Raw genomic sequence first — 26,448 nt, 5'->3', positions numbered from 1 at the left:
TTTAACAGGTGTACCGCCCCAGTCAAACTCCCCACCTGTCACTGTCCTCCGAGTGGGTCGCACCCGGTGTGCGCTGGGAGCTTGGAGCCAGAAGTGAGAGTCCCTCGGAGTCAAGTCCCCCCCTGATGCCACACATCAGATGCCAAGTGGTTCTTCTTTGACCCACCTTCGTCAGCGTGTACTGGTGTTGCCACCCACCGCCCCACTATGTCACTGGGACACTTTGTGGTCTCCTGACACTGCTGCTACCATCTCCACACTATGTCACCTTGCCACTTTGTGGTATCCTCCTGATGCTGCCGCCACCTCCAGACTCTGTAATTGTGCCACTCTGTAGCCTCCTGATGCTGTCGCTAACTTCAGACTCTGTCATTGGGCCACTCTGCTGTTTCCTCATGCTGCTTCCACCTCATCACAATGGCATTTTGTCACCCTGTGGACTTCTCAAGCTGTTCTCCCGCCCTCCCCACTCCATGACTGGGCCACTAATTTTGCCTTTTTGGCCTGGATGACATCACTATTTATTTGATCCTTCTTCTTGATCTGTCAGAAGGAAGGACAAAAAGAGACGCACAACAGATCCTGTCTGTGTAGCAGCTGTAAGGCCTGTATGGTCCCATCAGAATTGGCTTATGATTTGGTAGCCAAAAGCAGGAGTGGGTACAAAACACAGAAGACATGCAAATATTCCATTCACGTGTCATCTCTGTTTTGTATCCACTCCTGTTTTTCTTTGGCATTAGCAATACTGATGGAGTATTAAGCAAATGCTGACCGGGTAAAAGCATATGCTCCACAGACATCTGGGTGTATTGCATTGTCAATGACACCCAGAAGTGTGTAATACAATTATAGTGAATGGAGTACGGGGCAGGCGGCAGCAGCAACAACATCAGGAGTAGGCGGTGGGCCCTAAGACGGAGTGTGGACGGCATTGGTAACTGGCATCTAGAGCTGGGTGTAGTGAATTGTCGATGCCACTCTGAAGTGTGTAATGCAAATATATGAAATTTGTGATTAAATGTAGAAGGGCCAGACCTAGATGTTTTGTGCCCCAAAACAGGTAGCTTGCACAATGACATGACACTGGCAATGAATGCCACCCCTGGATGTTGTGATAACTAGGGGAAAAATTCAACCGAGGCAGGCTCAGCTGGCAGGGTGTTTGGTGAGAGACAGCCACAGACTCAGCACAGAATCAGTGTGGGTTCACAGAGGCTTCTTGGTTGGCCAGTGAGTCCGTGTGTCAGTCAATCAGTGACATCTGCAGTGGGGATATGATAGTTGTTGGTAACCCACCTTTCGTTCATTTTCAAAAAGGTGGGGCGATTGACATTTTCCCGGCGACGATCGTGATCAGTTTTCCGTTACCATTCCGCCAGCAGCACTGAAGGGTCTATTGGACAGAACACTGGATGCCAGGCACGATAGAAGGTTGATGGCATACTGTGCCAACTGCTGTCAGATTTCAACTCTTGACCCCAAAAATGAATGACATCACTACTGTCAGGACAGGCATCCTCCTCATAACTGCTGTCGTCAACATCACCAACAGCAGCCAGAAAAGGGCCAACGTAATCCTGCAGCATGCTCTTCATCTGTTCTTTATGGTTATGCCCCTGCACTTCACTTGTTTGAGGTGGCATCAGTTTTTGCTAGGCATCCAGAAAATACCCCTGCCTTGACCTAGTCCTTTGGATGTGTGCAGCCTGCTGCCATTTCTAATGATGCTGCTGCCGCCGCTACAGGAGGGTACGGTGGAGGCGGTGTCTGCCTGAGCTTCCTGTGTGGAATGTGGTGCGCAGAACTTCTCACATTCCTAGCACAGTAATCTGCTCAGGGAGGTCGCCTTTCATTTCCTCTGCGCCGGGTTGTGTAGAAACTGTGACATTTTGTCTTTGTAGTGGTGATCCAGAAGGGTGGCCAGCCAGTAATCATCTCGGTTTTTGATGCTGAAATGTGGGGATCCCTCTGCAGGCATTGCAACATGTGGACACACATATGAAAGAGGGGTTTCCTGGGCTCATCCTCCTCCTGTCCCTCAGTAGGTGCCAAAACATTTTCCTCCTCATCACTCACCCGCTCCTCTTCAAGCTGCAGCAGTTCCTGTTGTTCCATCACCCGCACAATTCCTGGGGCGTAACAGCACAAATGCGGATTGGACGGGTCCTGTCCAGCAGCCCCGACATGGTCTCCTTCAACATCAACATCATAATCATCTTCCTCCTCCTCTTGACTAGTGGCTAGTGTTCTTCTCTGCCAGTATTCCTTCTTGCTCTTCCTGATGCTGGCTGTGCTCTATGGAATGTAATGTCACCCTCATCCTCCTACCCCATTTCTTCCCCTCCTCTCCCATCGCCACTTTCCATCAGCCAACACAGGGTATTATAAAGCAGAAGGATGATGGGTATGACATTGTTCCAGCCTGACGGCCCCCGAATTACAACGTTTGTGGCCTGCTCAAAGGGGGCCAGTACCTTGCACAGTGTCTCCATCTGCAGCCACTGGTAAAATACCTTAGTTATGTGGCTGTACCAAGGGCTCCGCTACCTCCATGCACCACGCTGATCAAGTAATGGCGGATGGCTAGCTTTTGCTCACACGGATTCTGTAGCAAAGGCAGGGTGGAGTTCTATCTATATAAAGTGTCAGAAATGAGTGTATGCGGTGGCAGCCTCTGTTTGCGCTGGATCTTGCGCCATGGCAGCAGTAGGGGATCGTCAGAAATTGCTGCAGATGGAGCGAGCCTGTCTCAGTAAGTCCTGCACTCCTGGGTATGTGCGTAGGAACTTCTTAATCACCATGCTGAGTACGTGCACAAAGCAGGGCACATGTGTTATGCAGCTCACGGGCAGCAAGGCCACAAGGTTGACCTTGTTGTCGCACACCACGTTGCCTGTTGTGAGGCGGGAGGGGGCGTCAACCAAGCCTCAACCTCTCTGTGCAAAGCGAACAGGAGTTCTCTAGTGGTGTGACTTTTCTTCTCCAAGGACACCAGTTTTAGTGCTGCCTGGCAATGCATGTGCTTGAGTGAGCTGTAGTGGCGTGCCCTCTTAACCACAGTGTCCTCCGCTGCTGGCCTTTCAGGGGGAGTGTCGAAAAAAGAGGGTTTGCAGGTGGAAGGAATGAAGGAGGAGCAGGAGGAAGAAGACTGGGGTGACCCATGCTTTCCTACCACACCCCTCGGCAGGGGTACCTGGTGCTGCAATGCTTGAGCTACCACTCACTGAGCTATGCAAGGCCACCCAGTGAGCGGTGAAAGACAGGTAGCGTCCCACTCCGTGCCTGGTTTTCCAGCTGTCCATGGTGACGTGGATTTGGCTAGACACCAAGAATGCCAAACCCCTGGAAGAGGTTACCAATTACATGTGCATGTAAACTGGGTACAGCTGTTTCGGAGAAGTAATGCCTGCTTGATATATTCCACCACTGCTCGGCACAGGCTATCAGGTCACTGAAGGGAGTCCACAATGCTGTACGGCAGTAGATGCAAGGCCAATAGTTTGGCTAGACGCAAACTGAGCTCAACTACTCTTTTGTTGGTTGGGCCCATAGCCTGATGGGAGCTAGATGAGTTGAAGGGGTCACTGGAGTACCCATCTTGCAACTGTCCCCACAAAACCTGCGACCAGAAGCTGATACTTCCTCGCAGCTGGAAGTCAGGCTGGCACCAACCTCCTGAGACGTAGTAGCAATGATATTTGGAGTTGTCACATCTCTATACATAACAGACCGGTAAGCACGCACTACTATCTATCCCTGAGAAAAGCCATTCATGGCGAAACGCGTCGGATCATTGCGTACCACGGCACGGCTTTTGAATGGTTTTTATGGCTATGTATACTATTTTTTGAAAAAAAATCATACTGTATAGTATGTATAATTACTCTGTGTTGTGAAATACTAACAGGACAGAGATAAAAACTATATTTGTATATGTGTATTTGATGACTCATGTATCAAATATTTAATCAATACACTTCACTTTTTGCATGAAAAACCTATGAGCCTCAAACCTCCTTCAGTCCTCTCCATTCATTTATTTCTACTAAATGTCAATATGATTCTAATGTGATTCTAATGTCTATATTTACATATACCGACTCACTGTTTGTATACCATTTTGCACCGCTACCCCTGAGGAAGCCTAAACGGTGAAATGCATCTGGTACAGCGGTCTACAATAACAAAATATCCACCTATCAGTCCAACACATGGTGCAGCACAGTGGCTTAGGGTTTAGCACTTTTGCCTTTTCAGCGTTAGATTCCAGGTCTGAATCCCAGCCAGGGCACTATCTACATGGAGTTTGTATCTTCTCCCTGTGTTTGTGTGGGTTTCCTCCGGGTACTCCAGTTTCCTCCCACATTCCAAAAACATGCAGTTAGATTAATTGGCTTCGTCGAAAATTAACCTTAGACCATATTAATGACATATGACTAGGTAGGGGCATTAGAATGTGAGCTTCTTTGAGGGACAGTTAGTGTCATGACTACGGACTTTGTAAAGAGCTGCGTAATATGATTTTGAATCTATGTCTTTCCTAACTACAAAATTATTGTGGGAGATTTGACTAAAATGCTTTTGTATTGTTGTATGCGATTTATCATTTAATACAATACTTTATTTTACCCAAAACCCTTCTTTGCCTTGTTTTTTGATTAATATCCTTATTCAGGGTAGGCACAACTAGTCATTGTACAGAACACCTTACTTCCATTTATTTATAAAATGAGTTTTTTTTATGTTCCCTATAGATTGCTTTAACCAAAATTACTCCATGATTACTCTGATTAAATCTAAACAATTTTAGATTTTCTTTCTCCTAAAATTTTTTTACTTTTAGGTTCTGTTCCTGGAATGTGTTTGGATGCCATGAAAATCCCATTAGATAATGAATATTTGGTATGTTAATCTGGGATGTGGCATCATAAAATGTCATAGAGGCTGAACCTATTTTGGTAAATGTAATATTGTTTATGGTGATCTGAGTGTACAAGGACTACAGCTTATGTGTGAGTTATATACTGCAATCTCTATTTACCTCAGGAGGTATTATTGCTGCAGTGCGTGCAGATAGGAAATGGCTTTATTGAGGCTACAGATCAGAAGCAATAAGAAGCAACAAAGAATAAAAAAGCTGAATACAAGGATTTTATTGAAAAAACAAAACCTGATTTACCAAGCAAAATATCATTCATTTCAGGACTACATTGACTTTTAAAAGGCTAAGTGACTATGAAGCTGCCAGTGAGCTGGAATATAAACCCAATGCTAAGCCTATTCATTTTATTTATATTGGACTAAATAATGTTACTTATGGGAAATAATGTGTGAAAGACAAACATCACAATCCAGGTGTCCATACAAGTGAATCTAACACATTTACAAGACATTTACAAAAATCTGAATGCACCTCATAGGTGGTTGTAATATTCAATACACAAAGATTACCAAACCATCATTCCTTATACCACGAGGTTCAAGGTGGTGACACAGTGAGGTATTGGGGAGAACAGTCTCTCAGGGATGAATCTGTCATAACTCAACACTTACTTTTACAAAATAACACTTCATAAGAAATTAAAGATTCCAGGCAGAGAAATGTTTGCTTGTAATGCTTAAAGTGGATGTTTCATAAAAATAGATGGTCCACTTCACTGTCAGCGCCCCCCCCCCCCCAACAAAAAAAAAAAAATAGATTTTAAAACAAACTTAACTTTGGCTTTACTTTGAGCCATGAAATAAGCTGAAGCACACTTTTAAAGTATTTTCAGCAGCCATCTTAAATAAATATGGTAAGCACAGTGGTGTCACGTATAACTGTCAAAATGTTCAAAAGCCACATTTTAGAGAATTTTTTTTTTCTTTTTCTACTGTTTTGCCAAAGCTTTATTTTCAGACTGTAACACTTTACTCTGAGATAAAACATTTGTTCTTAGTGAATCAAACAGAATATGTCTCCTCTGATGATTGATCTTTGTGTTTGGGGGTCATCTTTTGTTTTACTGGTGGGCGATAATCTTTATTACAGCGCAGCAAGCTGTAGACGTATCTCTTACACTGGGAGGAGGCAAAATAATAGATGAGAGGATCCAGACAACAGTTTATGCTGCTGATACTGGAGGAGATCAGGTAGGAAAGATATAGAGAGTCTTCAGACCTCTGAGACCTCTCCACATGATACATTAAATGCATGACATTGGTGGGGCCAAAACAAAGGACAAACACACACAGCACAATTATGGCTAAGACGATAGCTCGCCATCTCTTATGTGTGCAATCAAATTTTGATCTGCTGAGGCTGCAGATGATTCCAACGTAACAAAAAGTTGTAATAATAAATGGCAGAAAAAAGAAAAGTGAGATAACCGAGGTGAAATATTTAAAATGGAAATCAGAATATTTATTCAATAAGTAGCTATCATGACACATTGTGACACCTATTTCAAAAATTGTGAATGTTTGTAAATTTATAAGAAAAGGAACAACGCTGGCCAATGAAATGACCCAGATGATGCCACACACCAGCCAGGCTCGGTTTAATGTGCGCCAGGACAGAGACTGCACCGGGTAGACTACTGCCAGGAACCGGTCCACACTGATACTTGTCATGAAAAGGATGGAGCAGTACATGTTACAGTAAGATGCGGCTGTGACAAAGCGACACATTCCATGCCCGATGAGCCAGTTATTTTCTAAGAATCGATAGATAATATTAAAAGGCAGAGTGCTAATAAGGAGGAGATCTGCAGCAGCGAGGTTCAACATGTACACCACTGCCGGCTTCCTGACCTTCATCTTCACCAGCAACATGATGATCGCCATGATATTGAGAGGAAGAGACACAAGGAACACAACAGTATAGATTGTAGGGACAAGCCTGGTCACACTCCAGTGTGTGTTTAAAAAAGTGAATATGAAGTCATTACGTCTTTTTGACTCTAGAAAAAAACCCATAAAATTAACATAATAACAATACCCAGGAACATTTTTTTTCATTTGATAGCAAACTTCCAGCTAAAACAAAATTATGATAAATAGATAATAAAAGAGCTTTGCTGCAATACTCAACTGAAACCCAAATCTGCCTCCAAAATATTTTTATTTGGCCAGTAGGTTTCACCATCAGAAAGGATATTTAGCAAAGTTGGGGTTGAATTGTGACAAAGTCAAATCCACCTCTGCACAACCAATGTCTATAATCTGAACTTTACCAAATTTTAATAAACCAGGCATGAATCTCTGATGACTTCTCCATCTGGCAGATTACATCAATTAGCAGCACCACACAGTGGAGTTTTTTTATATGACAAAGCATATTTACGAAACTAAGAACATGTGCTTTTACCCTTTGGTTACCAAACTACTAAGTGTGGTAGCAGAGAATAATGCAAATGGTGGACCCATATATTGTATACTTCAGGGTGATGCGTTTTTGGTATCAAGAGGACTATTTGTGCTTTGCAATGCCATGCAAATGACATAAATTACTTGAGATTCTCTAACACCATGTGGACAATTTAGGGGCCCCAGAGAGATATAAATTGAGGGATTTTCTATGTTGCCTTCCAAGCTCAATAAAAATGTCCCCTCCCCAGTACTACATAGATTTGTTCCCTTTTTTAACCAATGCAAAGTTCCAGAGACATTCAATGGTCTTACCAAACCATTTTCTTGTAGTTACTTTAATAAGATCATAAGAAACCACCAGAACCTCCAGTTAAAGAATTCTGACTTTTTTTGTGATAGGTTCTCTATAAGGGTTTTCCACTTTTTTGGAGGTAAACCTAAAAACTGTCTTCTTACCCCAACATTTTGTCTTACTCCAATGATGAAAATAACACTACAGGACCTCTTACCTCAATAATGATAATGGTAACATTACAGGTCCTCTTACCCAAATGATGATACTAATAACCATTACAGGTCCCCCCACCCCAGTGATGATCATGATAACATTACAGGTCCTTTTACCCCAATGATGGTAATAGTAACATTACAGGTCCCCTTATCTCAATGATGATCATGATAACATTACTGGTCCTTTTACCCCAATGATGACTATAATAACATTAAAGGCCCACTTACCCCAATGATGATCATATTAACATTACAGGTCCCCTTACCCAAGTCATGTTTTTTATATATTAAGATGATCTAGAAATTGCAATTAAGTGGCCCCATCACAGGGAAAATAGTTTTGCCTAAAGGAGAAATCACTTAGACAGTCATATGTTATAAATGTGCATTGAATAATACTTTTCTTACCGTAGATAATAATTGCAGATTCATTACCTGTAAAAGTGTTGGGGTAGAATGTTAGAGAATCATACAATGGTAACATAAAATTCAGTTATTTCATGAAACATTTTTAACTCTCTCCCACTCATGGTAATGTTTTCTATAAGAAAATTGTACAGCAAGGAGCAGTAAATGGGGACAAGGTTTTGTCTCACAGCTACCTAGATAATAGAAATCCTTTGAGTTAGATAATAGAAATCCTTTGAGCCTAAAACTTGTAGACTAATTTGTTGGTAAAGTCATGAACAGATAGAAAGAAAAGTATAAATTACAATTAACTGTATGACCTTTGAACTATGGACATCAGGTTTGGCAGGCCCAATAGGAGCCAGACTCCTCACTATTATATAGTCACCATAGTGTCAGAGTATTGAAAGCTTCTGTAGGGAAAGCATAAAAAAATAATAAAAATGTGCAGACATTGTGCAAAAAAGTTAATTAAGCTAATTAAGTCAAAACAATTTGGTTCCAGTTGAGTGATAATTGATAATCTTTGCCCTGCCAACCCCATTTTCAGGGCCCAAAGCACTTCTAGTGCCCAAGTGCCCAAATTCCAAGTGCCAAATTATAAGTGCAATGGGAAATAATTCAGGGAAAGGAAGCAAAAAGATAAGATTACATTACAGATAAGATAGGAAATGTGGGAGAAAGTGTTTTGGGTGTTTTAGACTGATAGTTAAAGGGAAGACTTGTAGCTAACAAAATCATTGAGACCTGGTTTGGTGGTAGCTTGGAGGTTTATGATCAACCTAGTTTCGATTTAGAGAAGTTTTGTGTCCAAATCTTTTGTTTCCAGAAATGTGTTCCAGGCCGAAAAAGGACAAGACCTTGCTGTCATATTGGTGTTGGGTACCAACATGGTAGTAGTTTTCCCTACCAGGATTGAATGGATATGCTTGGGTGCTCGTTTAGAGTCTTGAGTGTTCTCTGATTGCACACATACACCTTGGTCATACATGTACTTATCATTACCGTTGTATAGAATATCCTTATCTATTTTTATTTTTATGTATCCTTGTTTATTTAGATAATTGTGATAACTAACACCCCTGAAGAAGCCAAGTTGGCAAAACGCTTTGGGTATTAGGTGTCCTTAACAGGTCTTTTTATATGCAACTAAACTTTGTTGATACAGAAACGTTTATGTCTAGGAGAAATATCCAAACCGTGACTTTAACAGGCACAGGATATATGGTGTAAAAATATTGTATAATTATATATGTACCAATTGTGAATAGAAAAATACACAATTCAATATTTTTGAACTAATAATTTGAGCCTTAAACCTCTTTCTTTCTCTCCTATCCACTTACCTTGATCATTATAAGCAACATAGAGTTGGCTCAGACAATTCATGTTTAGCAAAGGCAAGAACCAACACCAATTTCAAATCATCTCCAAATAAAGCTGCCACTCAGTTCAACCACACTCTTTCTTTGGCTCTGGATAAAGTTGCCCGTGTCACCTTCTGCTACCCCTGTCCTGATAACCGCTGTCATGCATGGAGAGACAGGACCACTAGGAGGCTGGGTGGAAGATCCGTAATAAAATCCTTGGACAGATGACACCAAGGCATGACACCAAGGCATCCTCTGTCCATTAGGAATGGGCAGAGAAAAAAGCAGTCCTGCTGGGGCACAAGTAGACGACTTGGTTTAAGCACATAAGGAAAAGGCCTTGACGTAATCCGTCACATCCTTGCGAAGGTTGGGCCACCAGTACAAATGGGAGGGAATGGTGAAAGTTCTGTGAACGCCTGGGTGGCCAGACAGTTTAGAGTCATGTGCCCAACGTAATATTTTTGTCACGGCTCCACAGGGCAAAGTGGTGGACTGTGGGTAGAGATGTGCACAGGGCTCAGGGTCCAAGCAGTAGCTTGGTCTTCGCCAGAGCCTCTAGAGGTGAGGATGTTGTGCAGCACGCTACTGCCAGGTTGTGGCCCTCATGCCTGCCAAGGCAGGTGACTGCTAACAAGCAAAAACCAACTGTTGTGCAAAAGGGGAATTCAAGAGAGTGGTCAGATGAGCCATAAGGTCAGGGCAGGCAGGGAACAAGGTTGGTCAGTAAACAGGCAAGAGGTCAGGGCAGGCAGAGAACAGGAGTAGTCAGGAAACAAGCCAGGTTCAGTACACTGAGAATCTGGAACAGTAGAAACAAACAACTACCTGGAAGAAGAGCCAAAGGAACTCCTTGTTCAGGCATTTTCCTGTTGCCAGGTAACTTCCTTAAAAAGGGAATATCAGCTGTGGATCAGGTGAGCAGCAGACATTAATCCCACCAGCAGAGGGAGTGCTGTTGCAATCTTCAGGTGTTCTTCAGATGTTTGCCAGCAGAGGGAGTGCGTCTGTGGAATACTCTGGTTCTCTGAGGCAAGGGAGCAGCTGCTAGAGATTCACTTGATTTGGAACAGGAAGCACGCAGAGCATTGGATCCAGAGGCAGAGATGGTGCTGGCAGCAGGGGACTGCAAGGAGGGTGATCAAGAAGCAGGCACAGATGACCTGGGAATAGCAGATTCTTGAACAGAGGTCAAGGCAAGGATACGAGCTGGTGGGACAATAAATTCTGGCTCAGCAGTGGTTTCCAAATCCTCTGGATCGAAGGAGCGGGAGAGAGCATTAGCTCGGGAGCTAGCAGAACCAGGTTTAAAGGTGATTATAAAATCAAAACAGAAGAAAAACAACGGTCAATGCACATGGGCATCAAGCTCTGGTGGGGTTTTGATAGAGAACAGCCCCCACTCCAACAGATGAGGCATCAAACTCAATAGAGAAGGGTTTGAAAACATCTGGCCTAACCAGAGCTGGGCTAGAAAGAAAGGCTCGCTTTAAGGCATAAAAGGCCACAATAGCCTCAGAAGGCCAATTCTTGGGGTCAGCATCATTCCAGGTCAGTGCAGTGATGGGAGCTACCAGTGTAGAGAAATTTTGGATGAATTGCTGGTAATAATTGGTGAACCTCAGGAAACGCTTTGAGGCCGCAGGGTAGTGACCAGTTGGAGACGGCCGTAACCTTATCGGGATCCATGGGGAGACCCTCCCTGGAAACAATGTAGCCCAGGAAGGGCACCTGTGGGTATTTAAAGAGGGTCTTCTCTGCCTTGGCATAGAGTTAATTGTCTTTGAGCCGTTGTAAAACTACATAGACATGCTGTCTATGGGTGGGCAAGTCAGGAGAGAAGATCAAAATGTCGTCCAGATAAACAACAATGCATATGTACAACAGGTCACGAAAAAAATTCAAGTTCTGGAACACAGCCAGAGCATTACAGAGACTGAAGGGCATCACTAGATATTCATAATGCCCATCTCTGGTGTTAAATGCTGTCTTCCATTCGTAACCCTCCCTCATCTGGATTAGGTTGTAGGCACTTCGGAGGCCTACTTTGGTAAAGACCTGAGCCCCTCAAAGCCGGTCAAAGAGCACAGGTATAAGCGGCAGCGGTAGGGGTTTTTAATAGTGATGGCATTAAGACCATGATAGTCAATACAGAGTTTTGAACGAAGAAGGACCCTGCGCCAGCAGGAGAAAAGGACTTGCGTATAAAACCCCTTTGCAGATTTTCTGTAATGTATTCGCTCATGGCCTTGGTCTCAGCGAGACTGAGGGGGTGTACTCGACCTCTGGGAGGTATAGAATTCGGTAGGAGTTCATTGGCACAGTCATAGGACCGGTGTGGAGGAAGTTGCTCAGCCTTATGTTTGGAATGTGGGTGTTGAAAGAGCGAGCATATTGAGAAGCTTGACCTGTATAAAACACTGGGAGTTCCAGGGTGGGCCCCAGGCCAATACCTCAGGAAAATGCCAATCAATTACCAGAGACTAAAGTTGAAGACATGGGAGGCCAAGGATGAATGCAGACGAGGCTTGCAGGAGAACAAGTAAAGTTATGGTCTCATGATGAAGCACACCCACTGACATTTGCATGGGTTCCCCCATTACTCGAAACCACAGAGATTCCCAGGGGTTGAGGCAAAGGCTCTATAGGTTAGGCAAAGTCATTGACAAGGGAAGCAGAAATGAAAATACCTACAGCCCCAGAATCAATGAAGGCCTTGAGGGCTAGCATGGACTTATTGTGATGAAGCCGAATGGTTATGGATGGGCGCTGAGTGCAGGGGAGACCTAGCAAGCCCCCCTCAGAGCATACTAGGCACTGCAGTTTTCCGCCTTGTGTGGACAGAGTTTAATAAAGTGTCCTTTTTTCACGCAATAGATGCAGAGGTCTGTAGATAAGCGGCGGGACCTTTCTTTAGAAGACAGACGTGAGCGGCCCAAATGCATCGGTCCTTCCAAGGACAGAGAAACAGCAGGGACTGGAGGTTCCATAGGACGCTGGAAAGATGGAGCTAATCGTGACAAGAAGGCTTACCTTGAGCGAGATCTCTCCTGGAAACAAATATCAATGGTGGCCAGGGAGATCAGGTCATCCAAAGCAGCGGGAATCTCTCGGCCAGCCAACTCATCTTTGATGAGGTCAGAAAGACCTTGCCAGAAGGTAGAGTGGAGCGCTTCATTGTTCCAGGCAAACTCAGCCACCAGAATACGAAATTTAAGTGAATACTGTCCCACAGTAAGCGACCCCTGGCGGAGGTGCAGGAGCGAGCTGGCTGCAGAGGAGGTGAGAGCAGGTTCATCAAAAACCCTTCTAAAAAGGCTTAGGAAGGCTTCAATATTGCCTGTAACCGGATTCTTCCTTTCCTAGAGCTGGGCCGCCCATGCCCATGCTTCACCAGATAGTGAGGAGATTACGCTACCGTCAGTGGGAAAGCTCTGTGGCTGAAGTTCAAAGTGGATGTTACACAGGTTGATGAAGCCACGGCCGGTCTTGGGATCCCCAGAAAATCATTGTGGGGAGGCAGGTCAAGTGCAGAGGCCACTAGTATTGTAGGAGACCGGACCAGGACTGGCAGTTCAGGAGGTGCACTGGAGGGGACCAGAAGCTGATCAAGGTGGGTAGTGAGCACATAGAGCTGGCGGAATACCTGGGTAGCTTCCTGGACATCGAGCCTCTGGGTGAGTAGTTGGTTGGGGTCCGCTGCGGTCTGGGAGGGTGTATACATGGTTCGTGCAAACTATCATGCACGGAGAGACAGGACCACTAGAGGGTGCTGCAGCTTGTATGGATGTGGTCTGAACCCTAAGAAGGGCCAAGGCGCAGAGTCTAAGCCGTAACCAGGTTTTCTCCAGAGCCTCTGATAGTAAGGGTGTTGCTCTACTGGTTACGGTCAGGTTTCGGTCATTGGGCACACCAAGGTGGGCAAGCACGGTACAAAATCACAAGGCAGGCGGTTAGTCGTGGAAAGCCGGGGTCGAAACAGGCAGAAAACAAGATAGGTCAGGTCACACGCCAGGGGTCAATTGCCAGGGATCCAGGAGACAGACAGCAGTGACACATGGGCAACTGCAGTCACAGGGAACACAGGAGGCACTAGAAGCAACAGGTATATCCACAGACTGACAGGAACACTGGAACAGCACAGGGAAGGTGACTGGGAACCAACAGACTAGACAATGAGGGGTCAATACAGGAGCTGGACAGAGGAAACACTGAATTAAGCTACAGGTGAACAGGAACTAGCTTACACGATAGGATTGATATCCTCCTAAACCCCTTACCTGCTCCCCTCACAGTTACCTTCTCTGCCCAAAGCTACCTACTTTAGAGATAAAATTTACAAAATCAAACATAAATTCTCTACTCCAACCATATCCACCCTTTCCACCTGTAAGTCATCACTAACTTCCTCAGCCCTTTTACAATGGATGTCTCTCTTTTCTCATCATCTCCATTTACTACCTGTCTGCTTGACCCAATTCCCTCTGATCTACTCCATGCTCATTCCTCCACCCTGGCCGCCTCCCTAATCAAACTATTTAACCTCTCCTTTTCTACTGGTATCTATCCCTCCGCTTTCAAACATGTCATTATTCTCCCTATCCTGAAGAAACCCTCACTAGACCCCTCCCTACCTTCCAGCTACTATGCTATCTCCCTTCTCCCATATGTTTCTAAATTTCTTGAGCGCCTTGTCTACAAAAGACTCACGATTACCTGAGCACCAACTCTCTCTTGACGCTTTCAAGTCTGGCTTTCAAGCTGCCCGTTCCACTGAAACAGCCCTTACTAAGGTGGCCAACGACCTCCTCAGAGCTAAGTCTCAAATCAACTTTTCCCTCCTCCTTCTCCAAGATCTTTCCTGTGCTTTTGACAATGTTGATTACCCCCTTATAATACAAATCATGTGCTCTATTGCTATCAGTGACACTGTTCTCTCTTGGTTTGCTTCCTACCTGTCTGACCGCACCTTTCAAGTTTCTTTCAATGGTAATCCCTCCCACACTTCTTCCACTCCATTCCCTGTTGGTGTTCCCCAAGGGTCAGTCCTTGGATCGGTTCCTTTTTCTCTGTACGCCTCTTTACTCAGTAGTCTGATAGCCTTCCTTGGTTTTCAGTACCATCTGTATGCTGATGACACTCAGATCTATATGTCCACCCCTGACCTTTCTCCCTCAGTCCTGGATAAGGTTTCATGGTGCCTGTCAACCATCTCATTGCATTCACCAGCGCAACACCTACAAAATCTGCCCCTTCTTGTCCCCAGAGACCACTGAACTCCTTGTACACGCTCTTATCTCTCAACTACTGTAACATTCTCCTCTCCAGTATTCCACTAGCCCGACTCTCTCCTCTACAATTTATTATGAATGCTGCAGCCAGACTTATACATCCTTTTCACCGCTCCTCTTCTGCTGCCTCTCTTTGTCGTTCACTTCATTGACTTTCGTATAACCTTAGAATCAGAATCAAGCTCCTGTGATTTGCCTTCAAATCTCTCCACAGATCTTGCTCCACTTACTTTTTTGACCTAGTAAAAAATACTACCCTAGCCGCTCTCTCTGTTCCTCTAATGACATACTACTGACTTCCACACTCATAACCTTATCACATGCATGCTTCCAAGACTTTTCTCGAGCTGTCCCGACTCTCTGGAATGGTCTTTTTTATCCTATTTGGTTTATTCCTACTTTCTGCTCAATTAAAAGATCAATATTATGGTATTGCTATGGTGATCTATACACCAGACAAAATATGCCTGACTGACTAATCCCTGATTGTTGTCTCCACTTGCCATACTATCTTTCACAATGTTGAACCATGTTGTCATACTTACCTCTTCCTCAATAATAAGCTTGTGGGCTCCAGACATGCCTGCGTTCCCAAGCTTTATCAGTTTCGCCCATCCTGCCGGCCAATCAGGAAATATCCTCTTAATCATACCTGGCTATTTAGCTAGCTTAGACACAGCACTCGTGCAGCGTTCGTGCAAGGTGTCTCCTCTAGTTTCGAGCCACCCAGCTCGGCTGAGCATTTTCTCTACACCTGTTGATTAATTCAGTACTTCCCCTATCTAGCTCCTGTGTAACCTCTTGTTGCCAAGTCTTTTGTTTCCCAGCCAGTTCCCTTGTGCTCTTATAGTGTTCCTCTGTGTCTGCGATTATCCCTGTGCGTGCTGTTGCTTCCAGATTCTCCTGTGATTCCAGTGGCTGTGGTGGCCCGCTTATTGTCTGCCTTGACCCCAGCCTTCCATGACAATTCCTCTGCCTAGTGATTTAATACTGTGTATAATCCTGCCCACCCAGGACTGCAACCTGCCAGTAACCAGCAGCACAACATCCTCACTACTAGAGGATTTGGAGAAGACCTGATAACTGCTTAGACTCTGCGCCTTGGCCCTTCTCAGGGCTCACACCTCTTCTGTGCAAACCTTAGGCCCCCTAGTGGTCTTGTCTCCCAAAGTGTGACACATGCTAAAAATAATCCCCAGCTGGTAGACAGGGACGTCTAGGATGTATAGTAAGGGCCGGACAGGCAAGGTTTTCTTTTGCTGTTTTGATATTTTATCTGCAACCTTCAATAAACCTGGCTGTGTGATATGAATTGGATGAACCAGACAAGTGTCCTTTGACCCCAGCAAAAGCGATCCTGAGCGTAACCCCTCACTATATATATATATATATATATATAATCATTAAATGAAACTCTTAATTTAAATTGAATATATAATATAATATAATAAAAATTATCTATTTATCTATTTACATATAGTCATGGATTATTATCAAATAATCAAGTTTAAAACAATTAACTAAATACATTTATATATAAAAAAATCACAGAACAGAAGCTATGATCAAAATCAATTATACATATTCTAAGTAATTGTTAGTATATAAATTCTGGTAAAAAAACACTTTAAATGAATGAAATAAAACAGTAAACATACATAGCAATAAATTAATTATGCCATTATTAAAACACATATACATTAATATGTTCCTAGAATTTTATATATTGGATCAATTGATAATGTATTATTATTATGCATTTTCTATAAAACATTTTGATGTAATACCAAATTACAAACTTCAGGACATATTTTAATTAAATCACCGGGCATTCATTCTGAGATACAACAAATCTCACCCTATAATATTATCTTGTAATTGGGCTCAGATGTTGAGGAATTCCTTGCTATTATTAGGTAAAAATTGCAGTGCAACCATAGATCACCTGAGCCATGTGCTGATGTTGGGGCCATTCTCTTGTTCCCTCTTGGGGCTTACCAATAAATGGAAAGTGGGATGTACTTTTATGTACTGAATGTTTTTAGAGATTAACAGTGAATATATTGTAAGTACAGGTTGACATTCAAAAATCCATCAACCTACGGACTTGAGAAGTGCCAGATTTTCAAAAATGTTGAATTTTTGAAGGTTATACTCACCTCCACACACAGGCCAGCCTTCCTCTTGCAGCACCCGCAGACATCTGGCATATTTCCAGAGAGTAGGCAGCAGGGACATCTTAACGTGTATTTAGTGTAGTAAACAGGACCTAACAGCTGTTTGTGGAGAAAAGCGCCATCAAAACATAAGTGGCCAAACAGTGTAATGCAGTCCCTGTATTGAAAATGCACACCGAAATTCATGCCAGAAAACTGAAGGAACCAGATTATCGATGGCCGGATTTTCGATCTGTATTCACACAGGGTGCTATTTATAAAACAGGGAATCAGAAATAGAAAATCTTCCAGGTCCATGTGTTCAATGTTAGTAATTAATTTTCCACCAGGGAATGTTTGATGTATTGTCCCTGTCATATTACCTGTTTTATAAATAGAGCCCATGGATAAAAGTTTGTCAGTACAATTATGTATGTCGCTGGAGATTTTGAATATCATTCATAAGTCACGATTAATGTTATGGTGGTGTAAACAAACATCCCACAATTTTCTGGATAAAACAGAATGAAATCTGTGAAACGTGTTGAACAGAAGGGGATCATATGGTCATGTCAAATACTGACATGCCTAATTTCACAAATCTTTGTGCCATGCTGGCAACAATATCTGACTACATCATCACCATATAAGGAAAAGTGGTACACGATCGCAAAAAATCACACATTATATCTCTAATCAATTCCTCGACAACCAAGGTAGTTTCCCCCTTCATGCAAGACCAAAATGTCCGAGGCCCTGTCAAGCTCTGTCAAGCCCGCCACACCATTCCATCGCACTGAACCTACATGGTGAGGCACTCCAAGCTGACACCCATTTGGCTGCACATCTGCTCTTTTCACTCCTCAAAGCATGTAAGAGTGCTCATTATACAGCCAACAGTGCTCCTTACACTGAGCGGCTGATGCCCTGAAGTATGATTGGACCAATTCCCCCTTGAAAGAGCTGACCCTCAACCCACACCAGGGTCATAAATTTCACCCAAAGGCTGATGTCCTTACGATCCCAATCATTCTTGGCCATATACTCTGATAAAACTGCTTGTCGTACTGAAGCCAGGCCAGTCTACCATATACCTTGTCCACCTCACCAGAGACATCCCAATAGCAAAATAATGCTGAGCAATTCTTCCAGTACCGCTACCCTATAACACGTGCCAAAATTGTAAAAGCCTGAAGACAATTTGAAAAAGTGTACAGGTTGGCCTTTACCAAACGCTGATTTTCCTCACTCTGCTTAAGACGGCAATAAAGAAAAAATTTCAAAATTTTGTGCTTTCCAGACCAGTTCACTCACCTCCTTACGCAAGTGCACCCCAAGTGAACCCTTAAAACAATATCCACAGGCTCCAACCTTGTGCTGCTGGCACCCGCAGCCCCCTCTGTTTACTTCCTGCTGCAACAATGAGGCCAAAACCCCTGTGGAGGCCTCCCTCTTACCCCCTTCAGCACTTCCCCCTCAGATGGCTAAACATGCCTCCCCATAGCCTGGTCTGGCAGCTACTCTTCTTCAGATGCCAATGCACCCAACCTTCCTTCTTCCCACTGGTTGCCCGGCTCCACAGCTGCAACCACAGCCAGATCACCTCTGGTGACCTTGGCTAGCATGAGCTGGATCAGTCTGGCACATCAGCCACGCTACTAGCATCTTTTCCACCACCACTCTCACTCTAAAAAGGGCTGTCGGACGCATTTGGAACCAGGCCTGCGCCTGCTTGTGCTGCCCTCCTACGCAGCCTCTCCCCTGACACTAAAGGGGTCATATGCTCCCGCACTATTGATGAGAAGAAGGAGGACCTTGCCTGGGCTACAAGGAGCCCTCCCTCCCATGAGCTCCACCTCAGAGAGGGATTCCTCCAGGACCACCAGTCTGAAGGAGATGACAGGCCTCTAGCAGAGCAACCCTGTCAGGACTGCCAATGCGGCTCTGAGCCCACGGCTGGAGATCAAGGCTCAGGTCACAATGCACTCACCCTCCAGCTGCAGTTGAGGCACCCCCACCCAGCACAGTATGCACCTGGTCCTGCAGCCACTCATTTAGAAATGCTGCAGCAAGACATCCATGCCCATTTTCATTCCAGCAGCAAACTACATAAATTTATGTTTGGGCAACTTGTACTCCCACCTCTGATTATAAACATTCAGTAAATGATAATTGTATGATAATCTCCTTACCACAGGAATCTGATTTTTTTCCGTAGTCTGTAGAATATCGGGTCAGATGTTGGATAACGGAAAAAAAACAAAACATTTTTGTTATTTTCTTTACAGTTTTCTGTCTGCCTCTATCTATCCATGTACAGTATATATCAATAAAATGTGTATCTCTAATTGATTGTAATTAAACAAATTACGCCCTTTAGGCATCAAATCGATAAACAGAGATTTACCATTATTATTATTGGGCATTTTACCCCTCTTCTGTCCTCAAATACATTACTGGTCCCAATCTTATTCATTTAGAAACCTTAGGTGTATGTAGACCATCATGATACAACTACACCTCTACTACACCTTTGGGATGATCAGTTTTATCTGGATGATGCCACTGACCTCTGAAGTTATTGGCTGTTCTTTATGTATTTGATATTTTTTCTTTTTGGACTTCTTCAGTAACGGTCCAAAAACAAGCAAATGAATACAGAGTGAGGTCAGTCTACATCAGAAAATGCTGCCGCCTGACACAGGAATTTATGTATAAAGCAATCAAAGTTCATAGAAAGTAGGTGACGAACAATTTGATAAGATAATTCCACAGATTTTGTTGATGCCGTCTGCAGTGATGAGTTCAGATCACCATGAGCTAAGATTGCAGGCAATATGCTACATAATGAGTGTGGATATTGTCATCCTATTGTGACTTACCTCTTTCAGAGTTGTTCCCTTCTAGTTGGAAGGCCTGAACAGAGACATCCATGAGAATTAGGGTCACATTGGGAGTCATCCTTAATATCACCTCATCACAGGTAAATGAATGTCCAAGTGGGGTCACAAAGGCTTTTAGAACCAAAGAAGAACTTGCATAGACTGCATCGAAAACTGCATTACAAGTGTAGGAAGACAGATGAGATATGGTCAGGGGCTGTATACAAGGAAACAAGGCTAGAGATAAAATACAAAGAGAACAGTGCTATGCCGGCCCAGACTTATACACAGGAAAGTACAGCTAAGGATCCAAATAATCAATTATACAACTCTAAATAGGGAGAACAAAGAAAACGGACATCATCCTGCCTAGAATAATGCCCACACAGAAGGGAAGATGATATAAGGGAAGATGGCCTCTCCCATGACAGAACAGGTCAGTGTACTTGAAAAATTCCATGAACATTAATGTTAAATTCTATTTGCCCAAAACTGAATTTACCCTTTGGACCTATTGAAATAAAAGCATTGGATAAAAAGCTTGAATAATCCTGGGTCAAATTACAGCTGAATTTGTTAAAAATAATAAATAAAAATAATAAATGTAACATTAATGTGGAAATTAGAAATGTGTGAAATTGTCACCTTTAGATCCTCTTTAGGGGCTTTACAAATAATGTAAAAAGTTGGTGGCCATCAATAGGTAACATTTATAAATCAAGTACCATACTTCAACCTTTATGCTAACAATAATTTTTATAAAAATGACACTCTTTCACTTTTGGGACTCTAGACATCTTCAGCAAAAAAATCTCTCAAAGCCATAATATTCTTTAAAATTTTGAGTCAAATTTACCAAACTGAATATTCTATATTCTATATTTCTCCCCACGTGTAATAGGCATATCCCATGTGAGAGTTAGAAGAGATTGGGATGGTGGGAAACCCTCATAATAGGCACATCGGGTGTGCAGACCTGAGATCACCGTGCAGGGATCTCACCAATACAATCTGAAAGGGAGGGATTGTGAAATGTTGATCTGGTAAGAGTGACGCTTTAACTTTGATAAATACATCTGAACACAGAGCTAGCTAGCTAGTGCTGATTGGTAAAATATCCTGACAGGTTTAGGTTATAATTGGTATATTACCTTCTGACTCCATGTAAAGATCAACATGATATAGGTAAAACAGACTGTCATTCTGGTTCTGCAAAAAAAATAATACAAAGATATTCCATAAATACATTTTTTTTTTAATTTCAGGATACAAAATTCCAAACTCTCCACCCCATATTTTCTAATAGCTGGAGATCAGATACCCCGTTATAAGAAATGGCTTCCTATGGTACCCGCCTTTTATCACATTTGTACCTTCCGGGCATCCTGTGGCCCCTAATATATATTTTACTTCCCATGCACCATCCCCCATTACACCCCCTAGGTCTCTGCCCTCCGTACCTGTATGAATCTTAGGTCAAGCTGTCCATTTGGAAAATTCAATTCCAGATATGCAATGTCATCATAACAATCCCCAATGATCTCTGTGATTGGATGTGATGTAATTGTGATCTAAAGAACACAAAGAACACAAGGGTTAGGACCAGGCTGGTGGTATACAAATGCTGTTACTGTGCATTGTATAAAAATTGTAGTGTAGGGATTTATCTTAACACTAATATTGTTACACAGTATTTATATATCACCATCATAGTACTCAGCGCTGTACAAAGTCCATGGTTGTGTCACTAACTGTCCCTCGAACGAGCTCAAAATCTAATGTGCCTACCATGGTCATGTGTTTTTATACAGTCTAAGGACAATTTTGGGGGGAAGCCAAATATCTTAATGCATGTTTTTGGGAGGAAACCCGCACAAAACTCCATGCAGATAGTGTCCTGGCCAAGATTCAAACCTGGGACCTAGCGCTACAAAGGTAAGAGTGCTACCTCTGAGCCACAGTGCTGGCCGTTCACAATTCCTATTCTCAGACTACAACTCCATCATCATACCGACCCTTTTCGAAGAAATGCTCCCTTTAATAGAATATTCATTAAATCCATGGTCCAACTACAAAATCATTTACATTCAGTTCTGGATCATGATACAATGCATATTCTGTAATTCTACATATAAATGTCCCCCCCCCCCCATGGTCATTTTATGATTTATGGGCATTGTCCCTCCTTATTCATTGATCTGGTAAGCACCAGTGTAAACCAATCTCAGCAAATCCTAATTTTCATGGCTGGATTTGATGTCTTTTGTTAGGCTTTACCCCTGGACCCTCTACCAAATCCAGATTATGCTCAGAGTTTTTGCTGAGGTTGCTGATCTGTGAGAACTAACTTACATTTCTCCTCATCTTGGTGAAGTTCAGTGCCACCATGATGTTCGCCTTCATTATTAGACAAATTCCTGATATGTCATTCACTATGTACTCCGGGGGTCCTTGTGTGGTACGATCTGTTGTGTGGAGTCCGGGAGGGGTTTTTGAACAATGATCACACTGCCGGGACATTTTATTCTGTGTAGTAGCCGGTGTTGATGTGACAGCGAGCGTATCACCGAGGTAATCTGAATTAAAAAGATGATATGAAGACAGATGAGTGACATCCCAATGACACCTATGGCTGAAATGTTATTTGGTGCATCAATTTATAGATGCACCATCCATCTTTTCATGGATCATAAACAATGACAGGTTAAAGTTTATGAAAGTTCCAACTAGTTGAATATTTGGAGTTGTTTGGAACTTTAGTTAATAAAATTGAATGCACAGTAAATATATATATTCAAACTTTTTGATAATGAATAGAGTAAAGAAGTGTTGCAGCCTCTGACATGTTTTTATCTCATATCTAGCAATATTAGAATGATAAATAAATATTTATATATTTTTGCACTAGTCTGTGCTCATTCCAGTACTCACCAAGCCCTTCAAGGAGTTCAGAAAAAATGAACTATTCTCTGACTTCAGCCTGACCTTCCTAATCAATACCGGATACAGACCACCTTCTACATTGGCTTCTACAAGGAGAGGAGCATTTCTTTTTGGATTTAGGTTTGTGCAGAGATGACTGGTGAAACAATGAGCCAATCAGGTGCCTTTGAAGAGAAGTTTAGAGACCCAGCTCTGTCTTTTTCTGGGGTAATAATGGCAAATGTCATCTGTCATCAATGTAATAGTAAATGTCATCTCACTTATTTGACCTTTGACCTTTTTCGATCTAGGGAGGCAAAATAATATGGAGATGGGGAACAGATTTAGCAAAAAATGAGCAAGGCTACTGTATCTTTTTCTGAAGTGAGAACGAGGTAACTGCCCCACAATTTCAGTCTGGTTATAGCCTAAATACTTAAAATATGCTACTGCTGTAGAAAGGACACAACAGACAGCACTGCCTGATAAAGATCTGCAGCTTCCCAATTAGGCTTTAAATGTAAAGTAATATTCAATGTTGTAGGAAATAGCATGTGCCAGTGCGCTCAAACTCAAAAGGTTCTATAATTACTAGCATATCTAGAATGTTGATGAACTACACGTCCCAGTGTGCCCCAAGAGATGAGTACTACCAGTACTACCAGTCTGAATCTGCCCTGACTGGTGATGAGATTTGAAGTCCTTTTACTGGCCATGCCAAGTGTTGGGTCTTTCCAATAGCAGCAAAACTTGTCTGACCTAGACATGACACCATGGGCATCTGGAGGCATCTGTAGCTGGTATGTCGCTCAGGTACCTGGAAATGGGCACAGCAAAGTAGGAGAAGCCCAGGTCCAGGAAGATATCCTTTCTTGGCAATGAGGGCTTACTGTAAAAAGTGTGCTGACTACAGGTCCTGCAGGCTCCATGTCACCCTCTTATATGGTGGCACCCAGTGAGGACCATACCCCCTACCCCTTCCTGTATGCCACTGTCATGCCCCTTTTTCCAAATGTTTGGATTGTCTATCATTTTGAGTTTTCATAAAACAATGAAACTACAAATTCCAGTATAAACCCAGGGCTCCAGAATTGGCTGTTACAAGCAACAGAAATGCCAATAAAATGTGAATAAATATATCCATGACTGTAACATTTTAAAACCTTTATTTAAAGGTGGAAATCACATTGACTATGTTCTAATGGTTATAGTATTTTGTACTTTTAAGGTAAATAAATAAAAAATAAATTACATTTTGTGCATCATTGTTGGCCACCAGTAGATGATGTGGTGTTGTTTGGTTAGCACTTTGGTTAGCATTTTATTTATTATCAATTTTGTCTCACCAACATTAATGCTTTACCAGTATATACTGCTATATGTTTATCATATATGAGGTCATCCTAAAGGAATTCAGCATATCCTTTAACTGGCATACTAATACGGTAAAATGCTGGTTAAAGGATGATCGATGGTCAAGTAATGGTCCAGAACAGTCCATTGTCTCAGATCCTAAGTAGTTTAAAACACAATGCCACCCCTAATTAAGTAGTCTTGACCAGAACTTACTGTATGCAACATGTTTTTGATCATCTGCCAAGCCATTCATTTCTGGCAAACTCCTTGGGTCAGTTCAGCTTTCTTCCACAGCTAAATATCTTTTGTTATAGTTTATTATTTGTTGTTGCATGGTTTTATCTGTCTGTCTTTATTTTTAAATAGTATAATCTTTAATATCTACTTGCGCGCCTCTATGTTATCTCTCTTTGTACAATTCAAATTTAACCAATATTTACATAAACTGTCACACATTATATCCGTGACATATATCCATGACTTATGTAAAGTGTATACAAAGTCACACAAACAATATTTTCCCAGATTACACGTTACATGATGACACAGAATTTTAAATCGCTGTTACCAAAGTTTTTTTTACCAAAATTAGTTTTTTTCAAATGGTATTTTTTGTTCAAAACATATTGGTCTATACTAGAGTATATATGATATATTCCCTAAATGGACAGAGGCATTTCTCAAATTCAAATTTATATAATCAACCCAAGACCACAGAATAACAGAGAACACAGATATTTAATGCGATAACGAAAATCCATGCTTTACATAATATTAAAAAGCCACACAATGGAAAATTCCCTGGTGTGCTGGAATGGGTTATTTGGGAGAAAGGGAACTGTTACGGTTGGGGAGACAGGACAGCTAGTGGGTGCTATTGCTTGCACCGAAGTCCACACAGTAACCAGGTCTTCTCCAGAGCCTCTAGTGGTGAGGATGTTGCATTGCTGGTTACTGCCAGGTTGCCGTCCTGGATGGCCAGGATAATACACAGGATGATACAGGATGATAGGAATATTCACAGACAGACAGGAGCACTGGAACAGCACAAGGGGATGGATAGGAAGAGCAGTGAATAGAACAACAGGTGCTTGAGTTGAAGTAGGTAAAATGTACTCTTTACAGCTGAGCCTTTAAAAAATGTGATTCATGCAATTTTGAATTTTTGAGTTTAATGCATGGGAATGAAGAATCTCAGAATTACGAGTTACGAATTACGAGTATGACTGCAACACTAAAAAGCTACTAATTAGCCACTTTGTTTATTTCACAAAAAAATAATGTAAAGTATAAAGTACCGCTGTATGTTTGCTTATATAGTAACAGTAACAGGGTTTGTTGCTGGTCACACACAGGAAGATTTATATAAATGTCCCCAGCTTTCAAGCAGAAAGATGTGACCTAGCAGACCAATAAAATTCACCAACACCGTGCTGTGTGATGACCCATCCTGGATATGGAGATGCAGGTTGTCCAGGTGGTTCCGGACATGATAATTGTTAGCAGTTTGGTTGAATCGCCATATTTTATGAGCCAATTCAGAATAGATTTGTGACCGATGAGTACTCAGCCTCCGCCATGTTGTCTCCATTCACTGCGCAGTACAAGGTGACCACATTTAGAAGGCAGACAGGTACAAGTAGACGGACTTCCATCTCTCCTGCTGGCTGAGCTCTGAGCAATGAAAGAAACACCAAGTGATGGAACCGATGATGGAGAATTTATTTTCAGTAGAGATGTGTGAGCTCTTATCAGAATAGAGGAACTCAGGTGATTATATCTCACAGTAATGTAAATTTAGTAATAATGATAGGAATGTTATTTAGAGAGTTACAGCTGAAATCTCCCCAAACATCACTACAGCAAATATAACCAATATATATGGTGTATGACGCACATCCAGATAGGGTTACATTGACCTTAAATTTTCTCAAGGATTTAAAATTGTGGAAAAAACAAATCAGATTTATATAGCTTAGGGTTCATTTAAAAAGCTCTGTCATACTTGAATTATGGTATAAGCCCTTCTGCCTCCATGACCACCATGAGAGAAGCAAAAGAAATCCTGCCAGAGGTCCCAACCCTCCATACTGTTAGACACTGAAGACTTACATCTCATATATATAATATAGGAAGATGAGGGTGATGTCACTTTATATTTATATATATATATATATATAGTACTAGTTCTTATAGAGCT

At 42.4% G+C, this 26,448-nt stretch overlaps 1 protein-coding gene across 4 annotated transcripts in view; it reads right to left on the bottom strand.

Annotated features, from left to right (window-relative positions):
• LOC140322695 (proteinase-activated receptor 1-like) overlaps positions 1-26,448 on the bottom strand; it is a 92,411-nt gene that overhangs the window by 55,474 nt on the left and 10,489 nt on the right. Inside the window, exons 2-8 of one of the 4 annotated variants that reach the window (XM_072399261.1) lie at positions 22,323-22,546; positions 21,431-21,541; positions 21,122-21,179; positions 19,971-20,144; positions 19,281-19,307; positions 8,272-8,298; positions 5,705-6,944 (exon numbers count right to left, since the gene is read on the bottom strand). In XM_072399261.1, the coding sequence (XP_072255362.1) occupies positions 5,947-6,944; positions 8,272-8,298; positions 19,281-19,307; positions 19,971-20,144; positions 21,122-21,179; positions 21,431-21,541; positions 22,323-22,546 (1,619 nt within the window). In that variant the 3' untranslated portion in view covers positions 5,705-5,946. Of the gene's footprint in view, positions 1-5,704; positions 6,945-8,271; positions 8,299-19,280; positions 19,308-19,970; positions 20,145-21,121; positions 21,180-21,430; positions 21,542-22,322; positions 22,547-26,448 lie in introns of those variants that run through there. The other 3 variants (XM_072399262.1, XM_072399263.1, XM_072399264.1) reach the window with 3 other exon arrangements.

Source organism: Pyxicephalus adspersus, chromosome 2 (genome assembly GCF_032062135.1).
Source record: "Pyxicephalus adspersus chromosome 2, UCB_Pads_2.0, whole genome shotgun sequence".
Classification (NCBI taxonomy): Eukaryota; Metazoa; Chordata; class Amphibia; order Anura; family Pyxicephalidae; genus Pyxicephalus; species Pyxicephalus adspersus.
Note: the sequence above shows the minus strand (reverse complement) of the source record. Positions and strands in the feature narration are given on the sequence as shown.